This window comes from Myripristis murdjan, chromosome 13 (genome assembly GCF_902150065.1).
Source record: "Myripristis murdjan chromosome 13, fMyrMur1.1, whole genome shotgun sequence".
Lineage (NCBI taxonomy): Eukaryota > Metazoa > Chordata > Actinopteri > Holocentriformes > Holocentridae > Myripristis > Myripristis murdjan.
This window is the reverse complement of record NC_043992.1, coordinates 24,746,514-24,768,650: the sequence shown is the minus strand read 5'-3', so window position 1 is coordinate 24,768,650 and position 22,137 is coordinate 24,746,514. Positions and strand designations below refer to the sequence as shown.

Below are 22,137 nucleotides of genomic sequence, written 5' to 3'. Positions count from 1 at the left end.
TTTTTCCCTACTAAATAGTATGATAGTATGAGTATTGGAACGCAGGGTGAGACTCTGTTTGGTCCTAAACCTGAGAAGCCTCATCCTTTGTTGTCAGACAGACAGGAAAATCTAATGTCAAAATTGCTAGCTTTCATTAGAAGAGGTAGGCCACTGAGAGATGATTTGGCTTTCTTTCTCTGGAGACATGAGTTCACTGCTAGCTCTGGTCTCAACTCAAGATTATCAGATGTTAGCTAATGGAATAGCCTGCATTGCATATGTATTGGATACTTACTAGATGTAGCAAAGTCAACAACATGTGGCTTTTTATTAACTTCTTTTTATTCCAGCTGTCTGTAGCACTTTGTTTTGCTAAAGTAATGAAGATCATACAGTAACATTAAATTAGCCGTACCAGTGAAGTTTGTTGGCAAGATGCAGGACATTCGACATCACTGTTTTGAACCAGACAGTCGTAAACCTACTTATGATACAAAAGAAAAGTAATTTGTATAATCCCTAAAAGCCAAATGATAGCTAATCTTGCTTAGAATAGGCTATTACCTCATCACTTGACACAGATGTTGATATAAATTAATAAATAAATGAATAGATAAATGTGGCTAACTAGTTCTGAACAAGGGGAGCGGAGGTGATGGGGTGTCTGGTGTATGGATTTGGTTTGTTTGTTGTGATAAGCACTATTCCCTTTAGTGACAAAAATATCATATCATATCATACAGTTGCTTTAAAATGTTCCCTTCTTATTTCACACTCCCCTCCTTGTGCAAACAACTCAGTCGTTAAACTTGAGTGATTCAACCTGAGTTAAGTCTCCAGTCACTGCTGGCTGGGCTTTTGACTTTGAGTCCTCAAATGGCAACTTGTTAGCTTGTTTGGCTCATGCACCAGGATTTTAAAATTCTCCTAGCTCTGAGCTTGCTTATGGGCCAACACAACTACGTCACCCAGTATCCCCAGTGGTGGCCATAACTCCAACCTATCCATACAGAAAATACCCTGAGCAGTATGGGAAAACCATTTCAACATTGCTGAGAGGGAACAGCTGCAGCCTACTGGTGTTGCAGAATGACAGACTCTCCCTCTCTCTTTCTTTCTTTCTTTCTTTCTTTCTTCTTTCTTTCTTTCTTTCTCTTGCTCCACTCTTTTTCTTCCTCTTGATTTACACCCATGGATTTGCACAAGGGAACCAAGCTCTGAATTGCTTATACATTCCTGGGAATATCAGCGTAAGGAATTTTAATGGTGCCCCGCCACATTTCAACTTTGTTGGGGGAAAAAAAAAAAAAAACTGCTCTCTGACAGAGTGGAACAGGAGTCAGTGAGTGTACATGCGTGTAGAATCTCTGTTTTCATGTATGGGTCATATCCAAATGTCACAACAGGAACAGAAATCCCCGGGGATATAAAAGTTGTCATTTGTAAGTAGATGAGTTGGAGATAGATTTGTAGTTTTAAGGTTGGGAACATAATGCTGAGGTTTAGGGTTAGGTTTTGGGGAATTTGATAGTCTGCAGAATGTCCTCACAATTATGTGTAACATGTTTTTTAAAGTTATTACCTCTAAATAACCACAGAATTGGTGATTAAACCTCCGCCTAGACGGAGAGGCAGGAAGATAAAATGACATAGCGGTATTCAGTGAAAAGTTAATTGGGAGGTTGTAGTCATAATGAGTCCAACAGTGGAGCTGTGTGCCTCTGTTTCAAGACACACAGTCTCTCTCTCACTCTCTCTCTCTCTCGCATACACACATACACACACACACACACACACACACACACACACACACACACACACACACACACACACAGACAGGCTCATGCGTGCATGCACCTTAACCACCATTCAGAGTATGAAATTGAGAGCATTTACTCCTCCCCTTTGTGTCTCTGTGTCGGTATGTGTGCATGTGCATGGACGTAGAATGCATGTGTGTGTGTTTGTGTGTACATGCTTGTGTGTGTGTGTGTGTGTGTGTGTGTGTATATGCATAGCCACATCTGGAAACAATAGAGTTGTAGATGCTGTCACTTTCTCTTTACCTCAGGCTTTTGAGTGAGCTCTTAAACAAACACTCAATTCAGCGCACAGTAAATTACAGGAAGGCAATCTGAGCCGCAGGCTTAGATATTTGGACTCTGATTCCCTCTATCTCTCTCTCTCACACTCTCTCTCACACACACACAATGTACGCATGCACACAACCCCTAATACACACACAAGCACATACACACAACACATAACTCAGAGTTAATCAGTTTCTCAAGATACAGTTTGACTCTTTTGCTGGTAAATTACAGCCTTACGTACACCAAGTGTAATTGTAAAACTAAATTACAACTAATTTCGAAGTGTGTGTGTGTGTGTTGTTGTGTGTGTGTGTGTGTGTGTGTGTGTGTGTGTGTGTGTGGGTGGGTGGGGGGGGGGAGTTATGTTCATGTGAATGTTTCTGTGCGTGTGTGTGTAAGTGTGTGTGCATGTGTTCGGGGCCATTGTAGGTTAATAGCCAATTAAATCTGTTTGATAGTTATGTTTATACAGTATTATGTTTTCCCATAGTGGATTAGTCATAAATAAAGCGATTATGGAGCAAGAGTTATCCTAGTCAAAAAATCTGATTAAAAAGGTATAACCATCTCTGTATAGGTTTCTAAAAACATCTAGTTAATTGCATTACAGGTTACATCCAGTTGTTAAATATCTTAAGTAACTGAACATCCTCAAACTTAATTTATGTCATCAGACATTAGGTGGCAGCACTTCTCAACCCATTAGTGAGGGACACCTCAGAGGATTCAGAGGATACTTCGGTTGGCTCAGACCCAGACAGCTCTTTATCTCATACATAGAAAGGACTTTTCCTAGATGTAAATTAGATTGTAATTATATTTATTTAATACACACACACACACACACACACACACACAGACACACACACACACACACACACACACACATACATGTTGAAAACCAAAAAGTTTTAATTCAACATCTTCTGATACAAAAGTGTTTTTTAAATAACAAACATGTTTTTTTAAAAAAAATTGTCATGTTTTTACAAAGATAAATTAGCAATTTTCTTATAATACATTGATGACATCATCAAGACACTGGGTTTGCTTTACAAAACAGAAAAACACTTCATGGAGCTACAAGCTAACGGCTAGGCTACAGTCATATAGCCTACTGTAGGAAGAGAGTCTAGACCCTAAAGATTCAGATCGGTGTTGGTGAACTGACCTAAACACTGATTCCTATCTGGGCATCTCAAAAGCCATTAAAATATCTTTGTCATTAGTGGTTCTCAACCTTTTTAAGACCGTGGCACACATTTACCACATTTTGAGGCTATAACTATTCAGTGATTGCTCAGAAATGTCACCTGAAGCCAAATGTGATCATACAAAAGGAGACAGCCAAACATTAAGACAGTCCAAGAGGGAAACTGCATTAACTTAATTCAATGTAACATTTGTTTGCATTTTGAAATGTAATCAGTGTGCTGAGGCATACTGTTTGAGAAACACTGGTCAAGACTGTTTCATGGTTGTGGGTTTCCCAAGAATATTCAAAAGTATCTTTGTTATGCTGACTTACAGTACAACAAGGATGCTGTTACATTTAATATGTTTTGGGGGAAATGCAGCACACACCTGTCCAACTGTATTCTGTGCCATTCTAAACATTTGTCTAAAAAATACCTGTGACAGGCTACGTGAGGCACTATCTGGTTAAGAAAATCACACTGGAGGGAAAAGCCGCAAATGATTCCAGCCCTTGTACAAAATTAAGTTGCCAAATCTTGTTCGTTCTGCTCAAATGTAGAAGACAAGATGAGGACTAAATGGTAATATGACTCACACCCAAAGTATTGTACATTCAAAACACTTACTGAAATAGAAAACAGCTTAGCTAAATAGATTGTCTGGCAAATATATGCAGGAGCTGCTGCAGAAAACGGTGAATGTAGTGGTAAGACATGTTAAGTGTGGACCATGAATAAAATATTGTAATTAAAGCCGAACTTTGATTGTCAGACATAAAAACAGACAGGAGGGTAATTTGGACATACATGTGGGAAAGTAAAGGCAGACAAAGAGGCAGATGGGCTAAAAAAAAACAAACATTTTCTATAAAGGCTTCCCAATAAGCTGCATCTGTGAATTGGTAGTTACTCATTTTACTGCAACTCATCTGCAGTATGTAGTAAGTCCTGTTACATTTTGCACTGCACTCAGTGTGCCAGTCCTCTATTGTGTAACACTCCTGTACTGTTAAAAACAAACAAACAACCAGGTCAAATTCCTTGTGCACCAGTTGTACGTGGCAAATTAAAGCAATTCTTGTTCTGAATAAAGTCAATACAGGCTGAGAAATGCAGGCAAACATAAACAATCGGACTGACAGAACTAAGTGAGAAGAAGACAGAAAGCAGAGCATACAGACAGGCAGGCAAACAGATTTAGACAGACATAATTCCCTGCTGTGTATTTGTGTTTCTTATATGGTTATTATATCAACATGTCAGTCTAGATGAGTTGGTGGATCAGATGGGAGCTGACAGTGTAAAATATCACCTGGACAAACAGCCTCCCTCATTCTATCAATGTGTGTATGCCTGCATTTTTGCTTGTGTACACCCACGTGCTTATCTGTGTGTGTGTGTCAGTACTTGGTTTTTGCATAATGCATGTTTTGGGAACTGATTGTCTAATAGCTTCTAATTCCCTAAACCGCCTCTGGTCCCATGTTTGGAAAAGAGGACGGAGGGACTAATTTGATTTCCTGGATTTTGTGGTAACTCAAGAGCACATACAGGGTTTTCGGAGGACTACATACATCAGTGGAGGTCAGCTCTGCTGCTCACATATTACTGAGGTAAAAAAAAAAAAAAAAAAAAAAAAAACAAAGGCTTACATTTCCCAGATACCTTCACTGCTTCAACATTTGAGTGAAGCTTAAAGGCACAACGGGCTACTCGCAGGGTTCTTGGTGACTGTATGACTTAACATCTCACACAGACTTGTGTTGGGACTCGGCTTTACCTAAATGTACAACAGAGAGATCCAACAAATTGTGCATTATGTCTCCCTATCTGTCCTTTCCTTCAGATGAGATGTAGGAACAGTGTACCACTGTGGCTGTTTCTGCCTGTTTGAAGCATAAAACACACGTGAAAGCCTGTTTTTCTCTTTGCAGGTTTCATCCACTCATGTCACACTCAAGGCCTCAGATAGTCTCAGTTTGGACACTGACATTTTTAGAGGCAGCCATTATTAGCTCTGCAGTCCTGGTCCATTGACATTGCTAAGTCTGTTGCTTCTACATCAGCTCACTTTGAGAATGCTGGGTGTGGGTGGGAAGTGTATTGCTAGATTTTGCAACCAATACCATTTGCTTCACTGAAGAGTCAGCATTATGGACCCCATATGGAAAGCTGACCAAACTCCTTGTCAAAGGCACTGTGCACGTAAGTGTCCAATCCTTTGTTATTAGTCCCAGCATTAGTGTCCCTGGTGAGGCACTTTGCCTGCTGTATCTAGAAAGAGTGTATTACAACAGCTTATAGCCGGTTTCCCAATACTTTCTGAGCAATAAAACCAACTGCTCTATAATAGGTGTATTTCAGCATAATCCACAAAAATGTATAAAGCCATCTCAGATGCATCTTAGGCTGTGGTTTCAACTTTTTGCGCACACTTTTCACATTTCATTACATTTGGTTTTGCATTCCATGTTCCTGGAGGATAACATTGACCAACAGGGGGATTATTTGATGACGCAGGCCCATATAAGACCCATATAAGTATAATATTAGAGATCAGATGCCATTGGGAACTCTCAGCCTACATCTATTTGTCATCTGCACCAGGACTCTCCAGTGTAATAAAATTCAAAACTTAAAACATCTCATCTCTTAAGATGAGACAGCGGCATGTGGGTTTGTGTATCCAACAGGCCTGGGCTTATAGAGTCTTGCGGGGTGGAGAGAAGAGAGACAGAGAGGTAGACGTGGAGGAAGACAGCTTGTGTTACTGGTGTTAATGGTCTATCCTGCATATCTATCCTTTCTGCCTGTTCCTCAGTTCCCCTGCATGTCTCTCTGTCTTTCTCGAACTGTCGGGGCATTGTAAGTCTTACAGAGGTAGAGAGGCTACTGTTGCTACTTATCTATGTGTCTGTGTGTCCCTTTTTCTGCCTTCTTCACCCCTGTATCAGTCCGTGTTGAAGATATAATACCATTTTACACAGGCTGTTCAAGGCGAGAATGTTGCACCATTATTCCGCCTCACTGTTCTGTGTAAAATGTACGAACACGGAATGGGGGGCCATTGCTGTTCCGGCGTTAAACCGGCAGTCGAGGTAGTCACAGAGCTGAGTTGACGTATGTGTAAATGGGAGAGCCAGCAGGACAGGACTACACTGACATGTTTTTTTCCCTAGGAGGGTGACAGGATTTTTAATTGACTTACATTCATTCTCTGTAGCCGTTCCCTGATGTTAGCCATAACTAACTTGTGCCTAACCCTAACCTTAACCAGTAAGACAAACTGACCACACAAAATGTATAAATTTGTCTCTCTCCTAGGAAAAAAAAAATTGGTGACGCCAACGCTGTGGTGTTACATGTCACGTCTCTGCTTCCGGAACACCAGTATGCCATGTAAAATTACACACTAGGGAAGCATTATGCCGGCTTTGTTTAGTGTTTAAAAAAAAAACAACAAAAAACAAACAAACAAAAACAAAGCCGGTCTAAAGACAGGTCTTCATTACGGCAGTATTGCGGGATCCGTGTGTAAATAGGGCTATAGAGGCAGATAGAGACATGCTAAGGGACTCTCTCCGAGATGTTTTAATGGCATTGCAGCCAATGGCTTCCATGAGAAACTCCTATGTTCCTATGTCCTGGCGCCCATCTTGCTGTCTCTTCTCCTCACCATTCTCTGTCTTCTTCATACCTCCTGGCAATGTGAGTTTCTGGCAGAGAAGCTGGTAGGAGTTGGGTGGAAGTGGGGCACTTTGTCTTTTTCCACCTCTCTTTTTCTGTCCTGTCCATTCTCTCCTCTCCTCTCCCTCTCTCTCCATGTCACACCACTGTCTCATTGCCTTTCCCCGGTTTGATCCAGCCCTCACCCGGCGCCCTCTTGGCCCCTCGGTTTGCCCTGCCATCCCTGAGAAGGCGGGCGGAGCAGCGCTGCCAGGTGTGGAGAGTCTTTGCTGACCAGATCCACATGCCGGAGGTGATGCCCACCAGCAAAGACATGAAGATTCTAAGCATCTCTGATGCCACGTATGAGTCCCAGGCACTGGCCCTGAAGTCCCCCCAGTTGGAGAGCTGATAAAGGTAGCACCCGATGACAGTGGATGCTGGGACAGTGTAGAGGACAGAGAACACCCCAATCTTCACCATCAGACGCTCGAGCTTGTCTGTCTTAGCGCCGTCCTTCTGCAGATTGGAGCGGATCTTGAAGAGAGCCACCAGGCCAGCACAGATGAACAGAGTGCCTGGGATGTAGAACAGCATACAATATAATGTAATGACTGTCATGTAATGATGACATTATAGCATATATAATGGTGCCATATAATTTGACACTTCCCTGAACATTGAAGATCAAATATTCTGAGGGACTGAAGCAGGTGGCTCCAAAATATCACCCACATAAAGGTTTTACATTTTAATTTTGATTAATTTTGATTAATATTTAGTTTATTCTAATAAATTTACATTGAGTATTTGTTGTATCAAAATACACTGATTTATCGATTTTGTGCACCCCTGATTAGGAATTTGTTGATTCTGAACAGCTTAATTAAAGCTCCACTCTGGGGCTTATAAGTACAGGGATTGTAGTCGTAAACACAAAATTTATGTATGGATATGATCAAATTCTGTACAAATGAATTCATGCACTGTGGCAGTAATTACCTATAAGTAGGTATGTTGCAAGAGGTGCCACAACGAAGCCTGTAAGTGCCTCCTGCTGCTGGTTGCCAACGTAACAGAGCCCGGTCAAGTCATCTGCGTCTACCAGTCTCATGATGAGGATGACGATGGTTTTAACAGCCGGGATGGCCCATGCTGCTATATGGAAATAGGAGCTGTGCATTTCAATAGCCTCATGGCCCCACTTCAAACCAGCAGCCAAGAACCAGGTCAGTGTGAGGATTACCCACCTGGATGAAAGACACAGCATGATTACATTTTTTTTGGATTTCACTGTCATGAGTTGACAGTGCTGAAGCTGCATGGGCTCATGGTTAAAAGCCACCATTCGTCTTCATGTACTGCAGAACATGACATTCTCACTGATATATTAAATATCAGCTTGATAATAGAATTATTAAACATACTTCAAATGTTTTACGTAAGTTTTTTTTTTTTTTTTTTTTTTTTTTTTTTACTATGCTGGCATGAATTTGTCTAACATTTAAAATCAAATGCTTCTGGCCACTTGGAGTTGTTTATTACCTCCTTCATACAACAAATCAGGTGGACAAATGGCATCTATTGTTTTACTTGATTCATGGTGATACTAGACACATGAGTTGCTTGAGTGAGGTCATATTTATACAGATTAGGAAGTGCTTGAGGTTTGAATTGCTATTTGCAGAAGGACAGAGTGAAGGATACAGTGATACAGTGACAAATAAAAGGGGAAGTGAAAGGGAAGAATATAAGCTGCAAAAGTATAGCAGTTCCTTTTGGGGGTCAACAACAGTGCAGAAAACTGGGATGTTGCTGTGTTTTCATCTGTATGGGTCAATGAATCCATCTATTAAAAGGGACATGAGACAGGATGGGCAGACTCCGAAGAAAACAGGTTGTAAGGCTCATGTTCCAATTGTTCCACTATGGCCCATTCATAACAGGTGACAATCGTGGTAAAACTAGGACAATGAGATGAGGCACTGATAGGGAAAATAGGGCCTGTGTATGTGCTGGTGTGTGTTTGTACCAACCACAGTGAGGAGGCCATTCCGAAGAAGTAGAGCAGAAGGAAGACTATGGCACAGCCGGTACTCTTTAACCCTTCTTGTACAAGAACTGGTACTGCGGCTTCTTCCAGGTCACAGGAAACACGCTCTCTCCCCAGAGTCAGCCGCACCTGCAGAGAGGGAGAGGAAGCGGTGGGAGAACAGGGGAGCATAGAGGAGGTGGAGAAAATTGAAGGAGAGGAAGAAGGGTTGTGGAGCAATGATGCGTGAGACAGAGCAACACAGAAAAGGAGAACACAGAGGAGAATTAGCTGCCATTGCCACTACAGTCAAACTGAGAAAGTGTTTTGGTTATGTCTGGCTATTAGAATAAGCAGTGGGTCATTAAAACATCAAAATGTAGTAATGAATAATAATGAATTGAAGTAGACTGAGCTGAACGAATCTCTCACTATGATTCAACAGCTGATTCACTATTCTGACAAATATGCAAGCTTTCTTTGGATCGTTGAATCAAACTTGCCAGCCCTGGACTGAAATTTTCATTTAAGGATCAAGGCAGATGACAATGTTTTCATACTCTAATGCTGAATCCACATACCTATAAGTTCAGGAAAACTAAACACTCCTATATACAACTATAAGTCACTGACATAACTAATAATCTGGGCCACGCTGTACAGATTACAACATAGAGAGAGCGGGATAAATGCTGTGGATTTATAAGGATCTAAGTCACTTCCCTTGCACAGGCTTCCTCAGCCAATCAAAGGATTTCAGCTCACAAGTCACAAGTTCAGCTCTCAAGCTGCTAGGATACCATGAAGGCTCAATAATCAATGAATGTACATACATTAAAATGTAAAAAAAGTCACATCATTTCATAGATTTCAACTATTTTCCTCTAGGTTGTTTCTGGTGATTTAAATTATTCCATCATCATGTGTATATGAGTTTTTGATTATTTATTTGAATTTTATTTGGTAGGGAGGATGCAATTTAACGCAGCTCCAATACAGAGCATGAAACTGATGTACTGCACAGCGAGTTTATAGCTATTGCTAATTTTCAACCCTTGTCTCTAGCTGGGCTTTTACATGTACAGTGTAATTAAAAACATGCAGCTTTCAATATCATAAAGCCACAGCACACTACAGATGGGTGAGCAATAAATAAACATAACAATATATACTGATTGTGACGTACAGTTTGGAAAAAAAACTGTAGTAGAGTAAAATGTGGAGTACAATCAGCAGAAATGGGCAAAGCTCTGGTTTACTTTTAGCCAGCATTTGACTTTGATTTCAGTTTGTAATGTATTCCAGAGTTAACAGACCTTTCTGGAAAAAAAACTGTCCAAATTTAGATCTATGATGTGGTATTTTGCAGTTGCCATTCACCATACTTCTATAGGTATTTTGTTACTGTCTTGTCTTTAGATATATCTGGAAAGAGGCTCGGGCACTAGACTGTTGAGACATTTGAAGATTAATTTGAGAAAGCAAAAAATACGTAAAGTGCTCAAAGCTAACTAGATTTTATATTTTCAGTATGTGCCACTGATGTCACCAGACAGGCTTTTTGTCCATTATTCTCAGTACCCGATTGTATAAGAATGTGAGATGTTTGATTACAGATGGTGATGCTGGAGTACTTACTATATGAAAAATCACAGAAAATCAGTGCATAAATTCAGGATAAATAACTGGGCTGCCTGTTTTGCCATGGGTTTTTTTAATTGATTCCGTTAGACACATGCTCAACTAAGCAAAACTACACATTACTAAATCTGACACTCACCAGGTAGGCAACGCTGTATAGATTACAGCACATGGAGAGGAAGATGATTGGCCTTTCAGGATAGGAGAAACGCTGTGAATCTAACAGAAAGGTCAGGACGGTCAGAGTGGTCGAGAGAAAGCACAACACGGCCCACACGGCCATCCAGGCGTCCGTGAAGACCTTGGCCCCTCGCCGGTAAAGCCCACTATCGTAGCCGCACTGCAGAGCACAGCTCTGGCTTCGTCTCACCCAGGCGTACTGGTCGGGTGCAGATCCCAGGGCCTGGCACTCCTCCTCCTGGGGTGCCAGAGGGCGGACAGGGGGGTAGGGTGGGTCCTCATCCCCTGGACCCTCCATACACATGTGGTTGTGGTCGTTCTGTGGTGGGAAGAGGCTGCAGTTGAGCACCTGGAGAGGAGACATGACGGGAACAGGATTACAGTTGACTGTTTTTCAATGCTGTGCTAAACAAGTAACATTTTGAGATAATTCTGCAATTAAGACCAACAAGAAGCTTCTTGGAGGAGAAGCAAAACGTCTTCTGAAATCTACTATCAAGTCCAGTCGACTTTACTCTAACCCTACTTGCATATCATGACCTGGATGACTGAGAATCTTCACAGACATAAGACCAACATTATTTCACTATAGTGCTTTCGTTCCTAAAATGCTTCTACATTATCCACATTAAATTTGTTCCTGATCCTGATACAATCTATCTAATGTACATCTATTAATGTCTGCATGATGTTTTCTTCACGTCAAATTCAGTTGACTCACCTCAGGCCATATGAAGCCAAACTCGTTAAGTACGGGGAGGCATTTTCTCTTGACAGACAGACACATGCTACCACATGGACCAATGGGGATTGGCACCTTGTCTGTGCACATTGGCACATAGACTGAGCACAGGAAGAACTGGAGAGAAAAAGAGGGAGATTACATTGCATGTTGCTGATATATTATCTATATATTAACAAAATTGTTCTACTTCATTTGATTGTGTACAGTGAAATTTGAAGAGAGAAAGGGAATGATGTGCAGCAAAGGTCATAAGCCTGACTGAAAAGATATTGCAAGTATATTGCATTTCTGTTAGATTCATGGTTTGGTTTAGTCACTTGAGTTGAGAACATTTTCCAGCATATGGGTTGAAATGAGGAGAATGAAGCAGATGCAGGATTGCAAGGCATTACAGGCAATGCATTGAACTACTGCCAATCTAAAAAGGAGGCATACATTATACATCTCTATAGTACCTGGATGGTTTTCTTATCTTTATTTTACTAATAAGACCTTTTTATTTATTCCATTGTCTCTGATACAAGGATTGTAAAAGAAGTGAACAGTAGAGCTAAATGTTGCATCATGCCATATTGATATGGTGCTGTAGGGACATGGGTACACGCTCCATCTTCTAATTTAATTCAACAGGATTAAGGCTGATTGATCAATATACTCTGTGCAACCACATGTGGATTCACCATGTATTTTCCTCTGACTACACAACTGCTGTCAGTGGGCTTACTTTCAATACGTTGCATCATCTGGTCTAGTGGAGGGTCTATATTTTCTCTTCTATTAAGAAACACAAGAACCAGAGTCGCGACACCACAGCCAGTACTAGTCTGCTCCAAGGTTAGACATACAGGCCTTCGACTTTAAAAACAAGCTGCAGACTTTACAACACTGAGGGCATGTGCCACGTAATGCTGCATAATCTTCTTTAATCCAGAGCTCAGTTTTCCCTGTCCCATGGCAATGGTTTTTTAAGTTATAAAGATCCTGAATATGTCAAAGTCATATTTGACTCTTTGAGACTGTTTCCCTTGCTACGTGAGTAGTATGACATCCAACCTCTGTTACTAAAGTAGGCTGTATATGAAAGGTGTTCCCTACCGCTATAGTAAAATTTGTTTGAGCTGTTTGTGAAAAGAAAGTCCAAGACATGTGTTATGAGTATGCGCAGCGGCAGAAACTTGGTTTCACAAGGCTACATTAAGCTGAATGAAAAAAAAATGTACTCCAGCAGTTTGAGAGAAGGTGTTACTTTGAAAACAAAAACATGACAGCAGAGTAATGGTGAGTGAAAATCGAATAGTATTTATTGGGCCAAAGTAAGAACATGATGTTTTGGAGTTGCAGCTTTCACCCAGTGATAAAGAAAACCCTAGTTTAAAAACAGTCCTTGAACTCAGCCCAAGTGAAACATGAATTCAAGGGTGTCGAGGTTGGGAAATAAATACAAGGTAACTCTGAGTTGTTGTGAGCACACATTTGCAGAGCAAAAAGAAGGGGTGTATCAGTCTGGACTGTAAAAATATGATTCAGGATGAATATAGTCACAAGTCTTGCAAACTAAAGATACACGAGTTGATAAGCACCCTGAACACTTGTGACATTCAGGATGAATGCAGTCACAAGTCTGAGAAACGTCAGTGAGCTGCTGTTTTGCTGCTGGCGCATCTATAGGGCAATAAGGATTCCATATCAGCAGATGACCATGAAGCGAAATATGAGCCTGAACCTTGTTAAAACAATGACACCAGCGGAAAAAACAACTTTAGCCCACCCTCCCTCTATTGTAGCTACTGTACATACAGGGAACTTTAGCCTCCTGTGAGGATTCCTATGAGGGGAGTTACCTGACAAAGTATACAATGTCAAAATCAGCTATATGATGCCAGAAAGGTTTTCCTTAAACTCCAACAATTTGTCATACTGTTCTCTGATCGGTATCTGGGATGTAGTGGGGCTTTATCTCTGTTGCCGGACGGGTAGTAGCTGATTTGGAATCAGTATTAAGTTCCTAGCTGGTAAAAAGAATCTTTATTCCAGCACTGAATTCCAAAGAACTGCAGTTGTCCTCAGTAATTTCCTTGGAAATTGCCATTCAGTTTAACTGAAATTAGCCAAAGTGGTTGTTTGGCATCTTTAAACAAGTTGTCTTGTGAGTGTGCAGTTTGTGTGTCTGACTGGTAGATAGAGAGAGAGATTGTTATATTACATGCAGTACAGTTTGTGATGTTTTCTACAGTGAATTGTGCATATCCTGCCAGTGACAGTAGTGTAACACATTCTGGGTGTTTTCCCCGACCGTTGGTAACCTAAGTGCTGTCTCTCACTTCACTGCTAAAAGCTGCTCTGGTTACCAGTCAGGAAGCCTCCCATTAGAGCAAATGTTAGGGGATATGATTTCTCTTTTCTTTGTGTGTGTGTGTGTGTGTGTGTGTGTGTGTGAGTGAGTGAGTGAGAGAGAGAGACAGAGAGAGAGAGAGGGAGACAGAGAGAAAATGTGAGAGGTGAGTTAATCCAAGGGACGTTTTTTGAGCTGCTGGTGCAGGAAAGATTGGGTCGCTCCTTGTTCTATCTTTTTCCTTTTTCACTTTCTTACGAACGCACACACACACTACTGTCACTCAAAAGAGTGCATTAACTGAGTATGTGTATGCAGCACAGCATTATTCATTGTACACTAATGACTTACTGTAACGCACTAATAAAAATAACCACACACCAGAGCAGTGGCAGCATTACAAAATTAAGTCTATACACTTTCCTAATAAAATAAAAAATATTCGGGCATGTGTATGTGTGCATATCCAGGCACGTGTGTGCGTGCAAATATATGCTTGAATAATAAGTTGTCAGTGCTTCTCCAGCATTTGAAAAACTCCATTCAGTGACAGAGGCATTGACAAGATATTTACAATTAACTGACCTCCAACATGTCCACAGTCATTTAAATTGTCTACTAAAATAGAATCTCAGAGGAAAGGGGGAGACAGGAGCCATCTATTTTGAGGCAAACAAGCAGCATTTGTTTAAGGACACTGAGGGCACCATTGTTAACTAGTAGACAACAGTATATAGCACTAAAGACCGCTGTTGCTCATGAACACAGAATGTCAACGGACAGAGAGAGCACTCATTAAAATTTGCATTACACCATGGCATAACAGGAAGTGATCTCTCCATTCATGTTAAATGTGTGGGGATGAATCTACGGCCTCTTCATCATCTCTGGCAGCAGCAGTGTTTGCCCCATAGTGAGCTAAATCTAAAACTAGTAGCTGCCCTGTCATGCGTTCCGGGACCGCACGCACGCACGCACCACACACACACACACACACACACACACACACACACACACACACACACACACACACACACACACACACACACACACACACAGAGGGAGAGAGAGAGAGTCACACAAATAAAGCTAGCGGCTCGACTCGCCTATGCCTCCTTGAGTGTGGGATCACTGTCCCTAAATCGCTGTGAGCGTGCGCGTGTGTGTGTGTTGATGCGCGTGTTGATGGGAGATGGGGTGCAGAATTAAAAGCAAAGCAGTAACAGTATAATTTACTTCATATGGTAAAATAAAGCACTACTTTTAATATGCTTGCAGTGTATTGAAGATAGGCTGCAACAAGCCCATCTCGCACCGGGTCTAGGGTCTTTGATACCAGTACAGTACAAAAACTGAAAGCAAAACATCTGTAGTATGATTTTCTGGATGGTAAAATAAAGCCTTGCCTTCAGTATAATAAATTCGAGTGCTCCGTGATCCTACCTTCAGTTGACTGGAGCAGCCGTACTGTATGAGAGGTGTGAACGTGGTCAGCTGCAGCTCCGCGTCCGACTGCAGCACGTTGCCGACCAGATTGGGCATCTTGGTGACGTTGTAACCGAGACCCTGGCACATGGAGATCCGGATAGGGTCGCAGGTCATCTCCTCCACCTCATCGCCGAACGCCTGCACCGCGCCGAGCTGGCCGACCAGCCCGGACAATAGGAGCAGGGCAGCCCAGATCACCCTGGTCCTGCCGGACATGGTCACCGCGACACCCCGAGCCCCGCACATCCCTGTCCGGGTGAGCCCCTCAGCTGGAGAGGTTGGGAAAGTTATTCCACCACAAAAAAAGTCGCGTTAATAACTGTCTGGTAGTAAAACTGCTAAGCAGAGATCGTCCTGAAAGCAATAACGCGTGTTTAGTCCAGAGTTTAGTCCGCCGCAGAGTTATGCTTTAGGTTATATCCCACTCGGTGCCATTCAAATCATTAAAGAATCCAAATGAGTACAAAAAAGAATCATCTCAAAGTTATTAAAAAAAGCCTCTTTTCAATCAAGAAGATGTGCGGTTCTGCAGTTGAAGACATACAGCATAGTGGGACATCCCGTTGCTGTTCTTGCGTTATTCCCCGTTGTGAGCTCCGTGTGGAGACGCGCAGAGGAGTGATGGGAGCTGCGGTCGAGTTTTGCGCCTACTGCCTGCATGCAAGCGTCCAGGACTAAACTTTATTATGTCGATGAAGAAAGCCTGTGCTGCCTGTCCAGTGGAAAACCGACCAATCCATAGGCTGGAGTACAGTTCCCTGACCAACCCCTGACCAGGAGGCGGGATCCAAGAGATAAATAGAAGAGCCTGCCTCTTCCCTTCTCCTCCTCTACTCTCCTCTCCTCTCCTCCTGCGAAGAAAATCAGTGAGCATTCCCTGGCTAATTTTGACAATCTCCAGAACCTGTATTTATACCGGCTGATGTGGCTTGCATATATTTTTATTGGCTGTATTTTTAGAAAATAAGCATCTGAAAAGCAAATCTTTTCAGTGTGTGCATGTATGTGTGCATGCATGTGCGTCTACATGTGAGTGTGTTTGTGTGTGTGTGTGTGTGTGTGTGTGTGTGTTTTATTTTATTTTTAAGTCTCTAATGGTCTTTAAAGGCTGTCTGGAACGTCACCACAGGTTCCACTCGCCTTTGCTAAAGGCCCTTCAGCTTTAAGTGCTCATGACATTGTAATTGAAAGTAGGGCTTTAAGTGATGCTGAAGCATTGGAAGTCTGTTTTGCATTGCAATGAATGCACATACTGGACAGGTTTTGTTTGCTGGTGGCACCCCGGGATAAGAGTCCTCTTTAAACCATGAAACTAACAGTGAAGAGTCTTGCTTTGGCTTTTCTGTGTTGTAAGTGGACCAGGGTGAGAGAGTACTTCAATATGCTGCAAATATCTGGAGGGGAAGAAACCCTTAATTTGTCGTTGCTTCCAAGTGTTGCATACAATTCTGAGACTCAAGCGCTCTGCTTTTCTTTTCTTTTTTTTTTTTTTTTTAAACTTACACTCCAAATAACTGAAACCATTTTTTCAGATATATTACTTTGCCTGGACCTGGTTAACACAAGGAAACAAAACAGGGGAGAAGACTCTCTAATGGGATTCGATTCTGCAGGCTAACAGTGGACCATATGGTACTAGGTTTCATACAAAAAGTGAAGTGACACTTATTTAAGCCTGATACACATTTAATCAAATCTCCTCTCGTGCTGGGGCAGAGATTTATGAAGCATCACTATTAGTCTTGATGTGGTCTACCCCGAGCTTACACCAAGACAAATTCCAATCAATGTTTCATTGAAATGGTAATAAATTATTGAATCTTGAAGCTGTAATCTTGAATCTCATTGCAGACAAGGTTCAAAACTGTTGTTCAAGAGAACTGGGCATCAGTTCTGGTCAGTGTAATTTGATTCAGTTTTAAGTGTTGACCCTTACACAACACTAAACTTGGTTGATGTTGACATTCTATACATGCCACATCTGCTACTCAGATATTTATATATAAGGTAGAGAAACAAAAGGGAAGTGACACAGATGGAACTGGAAACAGACAGACCAGAGTTTTTCCATTCAGAATTACACATGACCATTTCTATACTGACTTGAAACAAAATTATGATGTACTGCAACTGCTGTCATTAAATTGGAAGGGAATAGGTGGGAGGTACAGACTAGTTTTCTCTGAATGTCATTAATTCTTATCATGATTTCCCATAGCAGTGATACCATGCAAAAACATCAAGTCAATGCCAATAATAAGGTAACAGACAATTTTCACTATCTGTGGGTCATTCCTTATTAAGACCCCCCTATCAAAAAGCTTTTTACCTTTTCTCCTTAGTTCTTATTCTTTTAGAGTAATACTTTTCTCTAACACTTGGTCTTTATAAGTGTTCAGGGATATTTGTTACATCTATTGTCAGGGTACAATGACTCAGACCTTTACACTCCTTCCTGCTGGTTGGTCATAGTGTTGGTGATATGTAAGGTTTTCCTCTAACTGTTGTACTCATTGTGAGTTGCGGTTCATAGAGTAACACCATAAATGCCTAAAATGTAAATGCCAGCACTCTGTTTGACTGGTGTCATTGTGCTGGCCGGGTTTCCCCTCCTAGATATTAGTCTAATGTTTAGGGGAATATAATGTGACGGCTGATTGGCAGCAGCAATGACCTCTTCACCCATCCACCCCCAACAACCACCCCATCCCTACTGGGCTCTGTCATGGGTGAACACCCCTCCCACCCCTCCACCATGCTCTCTCCACACACACACATGCACAGACACACATACACACACACACCACCCCCCTTTGCTGCTGCTCTGTGACTCTCAGGCCCCTAAGTAATTAGCACTGGGCCGAAACAATAGAGTGTGCCCTGCAGCTGATGGTTATCAGGGGTGTGGAGGGCAGAGTGTGTGTGTGTGTGTAGGGGAGGGGGGCATGCTTAATGGAAAAGGGTGAATGGGAGGGAAGATGAAACAGAGACAACAGGCAAAAACCAACAATTACTTGGGAAACCTCCTAATTTAAAGCTGTGTCTGACTTGTATACATCTCGGTCAAGAGCAAACAGAAAACAAAAAAAGCCAATTCAGCCTATATTTTAGTGAGCACACTTGGAATGGAGCACCTCAATTTACTTCTTGTTAAGTGTTCAGACTTAAACAGGTAAAACACAAGGAGGTAAAAGGGTGGGGTAATGATAAATAGAAGATAAATAGTCCGTGGATTACAACGTGGCAGGATAAAGTTGTTTTCTCTCGCTTGAAGCTATTGAAAGCGCAAGGAGTTAAAGAGAAGTTGTTGTCATCCAGAATGTAAAGGGTTAACTGGGAGCAGGCAGGCCACTCTGTGCAAGCGTTACATGAATTTTTATAATAGATACAGTGAAGAAGAGAAGAGAGAGGGGGTGAGAGGTAGAGAGTTACAACAGCACATTATCAGACTGAGCCCACCAGCACACTCCCCCCCCCTTCCGTTTACTTTCACAGAGGAGTGTGAATAGCAAGGGTGAGTAGACGAGGTGTTGGGATTGACAGACTAATGACCATAACACTGAGTGGATAATGACCACAGTTACTCTCCAAAGCTGTAAAATTACATTCCTGAATGGCAATTTTTGCTGGTAAGCAAAGATGAGGGAACTAGCTACTTAAAAATGTTTTTTATAGCTCGGAATTTGAAAAGATATATTGTTTTAAATGATCATTAAACAGTTGGTACAATAAATGACATAAATATACAACTTTATTTTATAATGAAGCAACCACCGGTGAAGTGCTTGAGACTCAGAAAGCTTTTATGTTAGCTGGGCAAAAGTATCTCTGAAGTTGCAATGGTGTAAACATTTCATCTTTCTATGTCTCAGGCACTTCTGTCCACAGTAAACAATCTTAATATGCATGGAAATACCAAGTGAAATGTTCATGATACCACAGGGAGTGCACTTTATATTCACTCTAATTCTGTGCATAAACCACTCAGTGACTAAACCAGCAGACATGTACAGGAAAAAGTTGGGCAGCCAGCATTTTAGTTGGTGTGTGCTTCAAGCACAGTCATAGTGGTTTGTGTTTATTAGTCAGCTGATGGTGACTGTATGGCCGCCTGTCTTTACAGGCCACAGGAGCATCCAATCAAAAACCCTAGCAACACAGAAAACCATTCAGCTTCATGAGTATTTCTGTATTGTGCCTAGTCAGTGTTTGCTAAGCTGCATTAGGGGTTACCACTGGACGTCTGTTCATGCGCATAGTCTTTAAACAAAATTATCTGAGAGCTATGGATATTTGTTTGTAATCACGGTGTATTTTTTGTAACATTGAGTGCCTGCACACAAAATATTCCAATTTGTAAACTTGTGAGCCCATTTGTATTGTTAAACTGGAGTCAGAAACTTTGCAGAGTATACAGCAAGCCTATCCAGTGTGAAATCAGTGTGAGACGGAGTTTGCTTCACAGTCCAGTTAGCCTGATTTCCACTGCTCCAGGCCAAACGAAAATAGTCAGGGCTTTCTCATTATCTATGCCACTCACTTCCCTCCAACACAACATTCATGTGATTCTTTTTGCATATTGCTGCCAACAGCAAGGATTCAACCGTGTGGTTTTGCTCTCAAATAAACCACCATTGTGTTGTTTTGTCATAAACATTTTGATGGTTTAATGATCAAGACGTCTGCCTTTGGAATGGCTTACGCCCCGCTTGGCCTGGGACCAAACCTCCAACCCTGTGCTTACCACTCTGCTCAGCTTTCATACTCTCACAGTAGAGAGAAATACATGTATATAAAAAAAAAAGGGGACACCGTGAAATACACTGGCAAGGTGAATACAGGTAAAAGCTGCTGTTATTGATTTCAGCTCTCCGGGCATGAGAGCCTTGATGCAATTCAGTCTTGAGTTGAGCAGAGGAAAGTGAGTGTTGACACATGAAAACCTTGCAACCTCAGTTGGTTTTCATATTTTAGATCCAGTTGAAGGATTGCATACACTATGAGCTGAGAAAATCCTACCAACCTTTGTCTTATGAAATCCTTCCAAACCTCACTGGATAAACTCATAAATGTGTGGTGATCAAACTGAGTAAAAACACTGTTTCTAAGTTCCTGAAAAGTTGACATTTTGGAAACACAAGATTCTGATGAAGCACAATTCAGTGTTAGAGCTAATTTGTTGACTTGTGGCGGTCCACTGTCTATTCTGCAATTTTTTTTTATTAAATAAACATGTTGGGTCAGCCACAGCCCTGTAAAGTCCAGCTTGGTTCTGCTGTGGGAATGTAACCATTCTAACCTTTCAGCTTGGCAGGCACAGTGAAAGGCAGTACCCCGAGGACAGAAAGAGAGGCACAAGTGTGTATCAGTCACCAGATAGCATCTTATGGCTCAGTGCCCGATCCCTTAGTCCTTGAAGTGTGGTATTAATAGGGCTGCCCACTCCTTGGAATGGTGTGAGTATGCATAACTGCAGATGTGACCGTGCTTGTGTGTGTGTTTCTGTATGCAGGGGTGTGTGTCCATAGCTGCATGGTTGCACTTGCGTGGATTTGGTATTTAAGTATCTGTGTATGTGCATGTGGAGGAGTTTGGTGGTTTGAGAGCATGCGTGCATGAATGTGGGTGTGTACTTTTAATGTGCATGTGTGTTAGTGTGTGTCATGGTAGGGTTGGGGGAGTTTTATAGAAGGGAGGAGGGGTTCCCACAGGTGATCCATCCCCTCTGGGACAACAGGCTCGCATTACATTGTTGCAGAGTGTGATGCATACACACACACACACAAACACACGAACATGCTCTCTTTTGACTCTCTCTTCCCTTACCTTCCCCTCCACACACATCCACTCTCTGACACTCTCTCCTCCTATACTCCCTCTCACTGCCACTCCCATCCTCCTTTTTGTCCGTTTCTCAAAGCCCTCTATCATCTGCTGCTCCTCTGTTTCTCTGCAGAGTCCTAACAAACCAGGTAGCTCACCATGAGTGACTTACAACCCGTCCAACTAGCTGCACTGAAGCTCCCTCTGATGAGTAATGATACACTTAGTGGTGTTGTGGCCGGCCGATCACTCCCTCTCATGCGTCATGACCCTTGTAATACATTAGCAGTGTTGAGCTCCTACGAGCCCCAGATCACGATGACTCCTATGGGAGTCTGCCAAAACCACTAAGTTGTAGACTTAAATAAATGATAAAAGCCGAGGAGGGACTAAAAAGATTATACCAGTGGGCAAGTGGAACATAGTTACTCACCTAGGTGATGATAGATGAAGATGCCGAGGGATGAATGTCTTTCCAAAAACGGTTTAATGAGAAATCCAAAACAAACAACGCTAAGAAAAATAGTTCACCCAGAAATATGAAAAAGCTATTTTCCCTCTTACCCCTAGTGCACTCTATGCAAACTATATCCATCCACCCCAAATTTGTACGCCCTCAGGGCTGATAGATGCAATTTGCTGGGTTTCTTCAGCTAGGAAATAGTTCCCAGTGAAATTCTTCACCCCAGTGGCTTTGGATTATTCTGGGTATGTGTGTCATTTTTTTTTTAAACTGTTGCTGCTTAGTCTTTTCACATGTAAGTTTTTGACTGGTAACCTCACCAAGTCACATGGAAGCTGAAATCTGGATGGACTGATTGCACTGTGGGTAAGAAAGAAGAAAGATTGAGAAAACTGATTAAAGGGCAGCATTCAAACATCGATGTGTTCCTCTTCATTTAAAAAAGTGGAGGAAGCTCTGTAAAGTAAAGGAGGTAAAGGAGGTTGAGCGACTGAAC

At 41.8% G+C, this 22,137-nt stretch overlaps 1 protein-coding gene and 1 long non-coding RNA gene across 2 annotated transcripts in view; one reads left to right on the top strand and one right to left on the bottom strand.

Annotated features, from left to right (window-relative positions):
- LOC115370640 (uncharacterized) overlaps positions 1-22,137 on the top strand; it is a 111,013-nt gene that overhangs the window by 24,905 nt on the left and 63,971 nt on the right. The window lies entirely within an intron of this gene.
- fzd4 (frizzled class receptor 4) lies at positions 2,967-15,985 on the bottom strand. Its single transcript, XM_030067746.1, has 6 exons — positions 15,311-15,985; positions 11,512-11,649; positions 10,750-11,139; positions 8,974-9,119; positions 7,940-8,187; positions 2,967-7,515 (listed from the first exon to the last, which is right to left on the bottom strand). The coding sequence occupies exons 1-6, from the start codon at positions 15,599-15,601 to the stop codon at positions 7,097-7,099; spliced, it is 1,632 nt and encodes a 543-aa protein (XP_029923606.1). The 5' UTR covers positions 15,602-15,985; the 3' UTR covers positions 2,967-7,096.

Bases quoted from the DNA above. Each gene is read 5' to 3' on its own strand.
- fzd4 (XM_030067746.1), bottom strand. From the start codon at position 15,601: ATGTGCGGGGCTCGGGGTGTCGCGGTGACCATGTCCGGCAGGACCAGG. The intron at 9,120-10,749 runs GTGAGTGTCAGA...CCCTCTCTGCAG, and splicing joins TATACAGCGTTGCCTACCTG to GTGCGGCTGACTCTGGGGAG. The intron at 7,516-7,939 runs GTAATTACTGCC...TCTACATCCCAG, and splicing joins TGCAACATACCTACTTATAG to GCACTCTGTTCATCTGTGCT.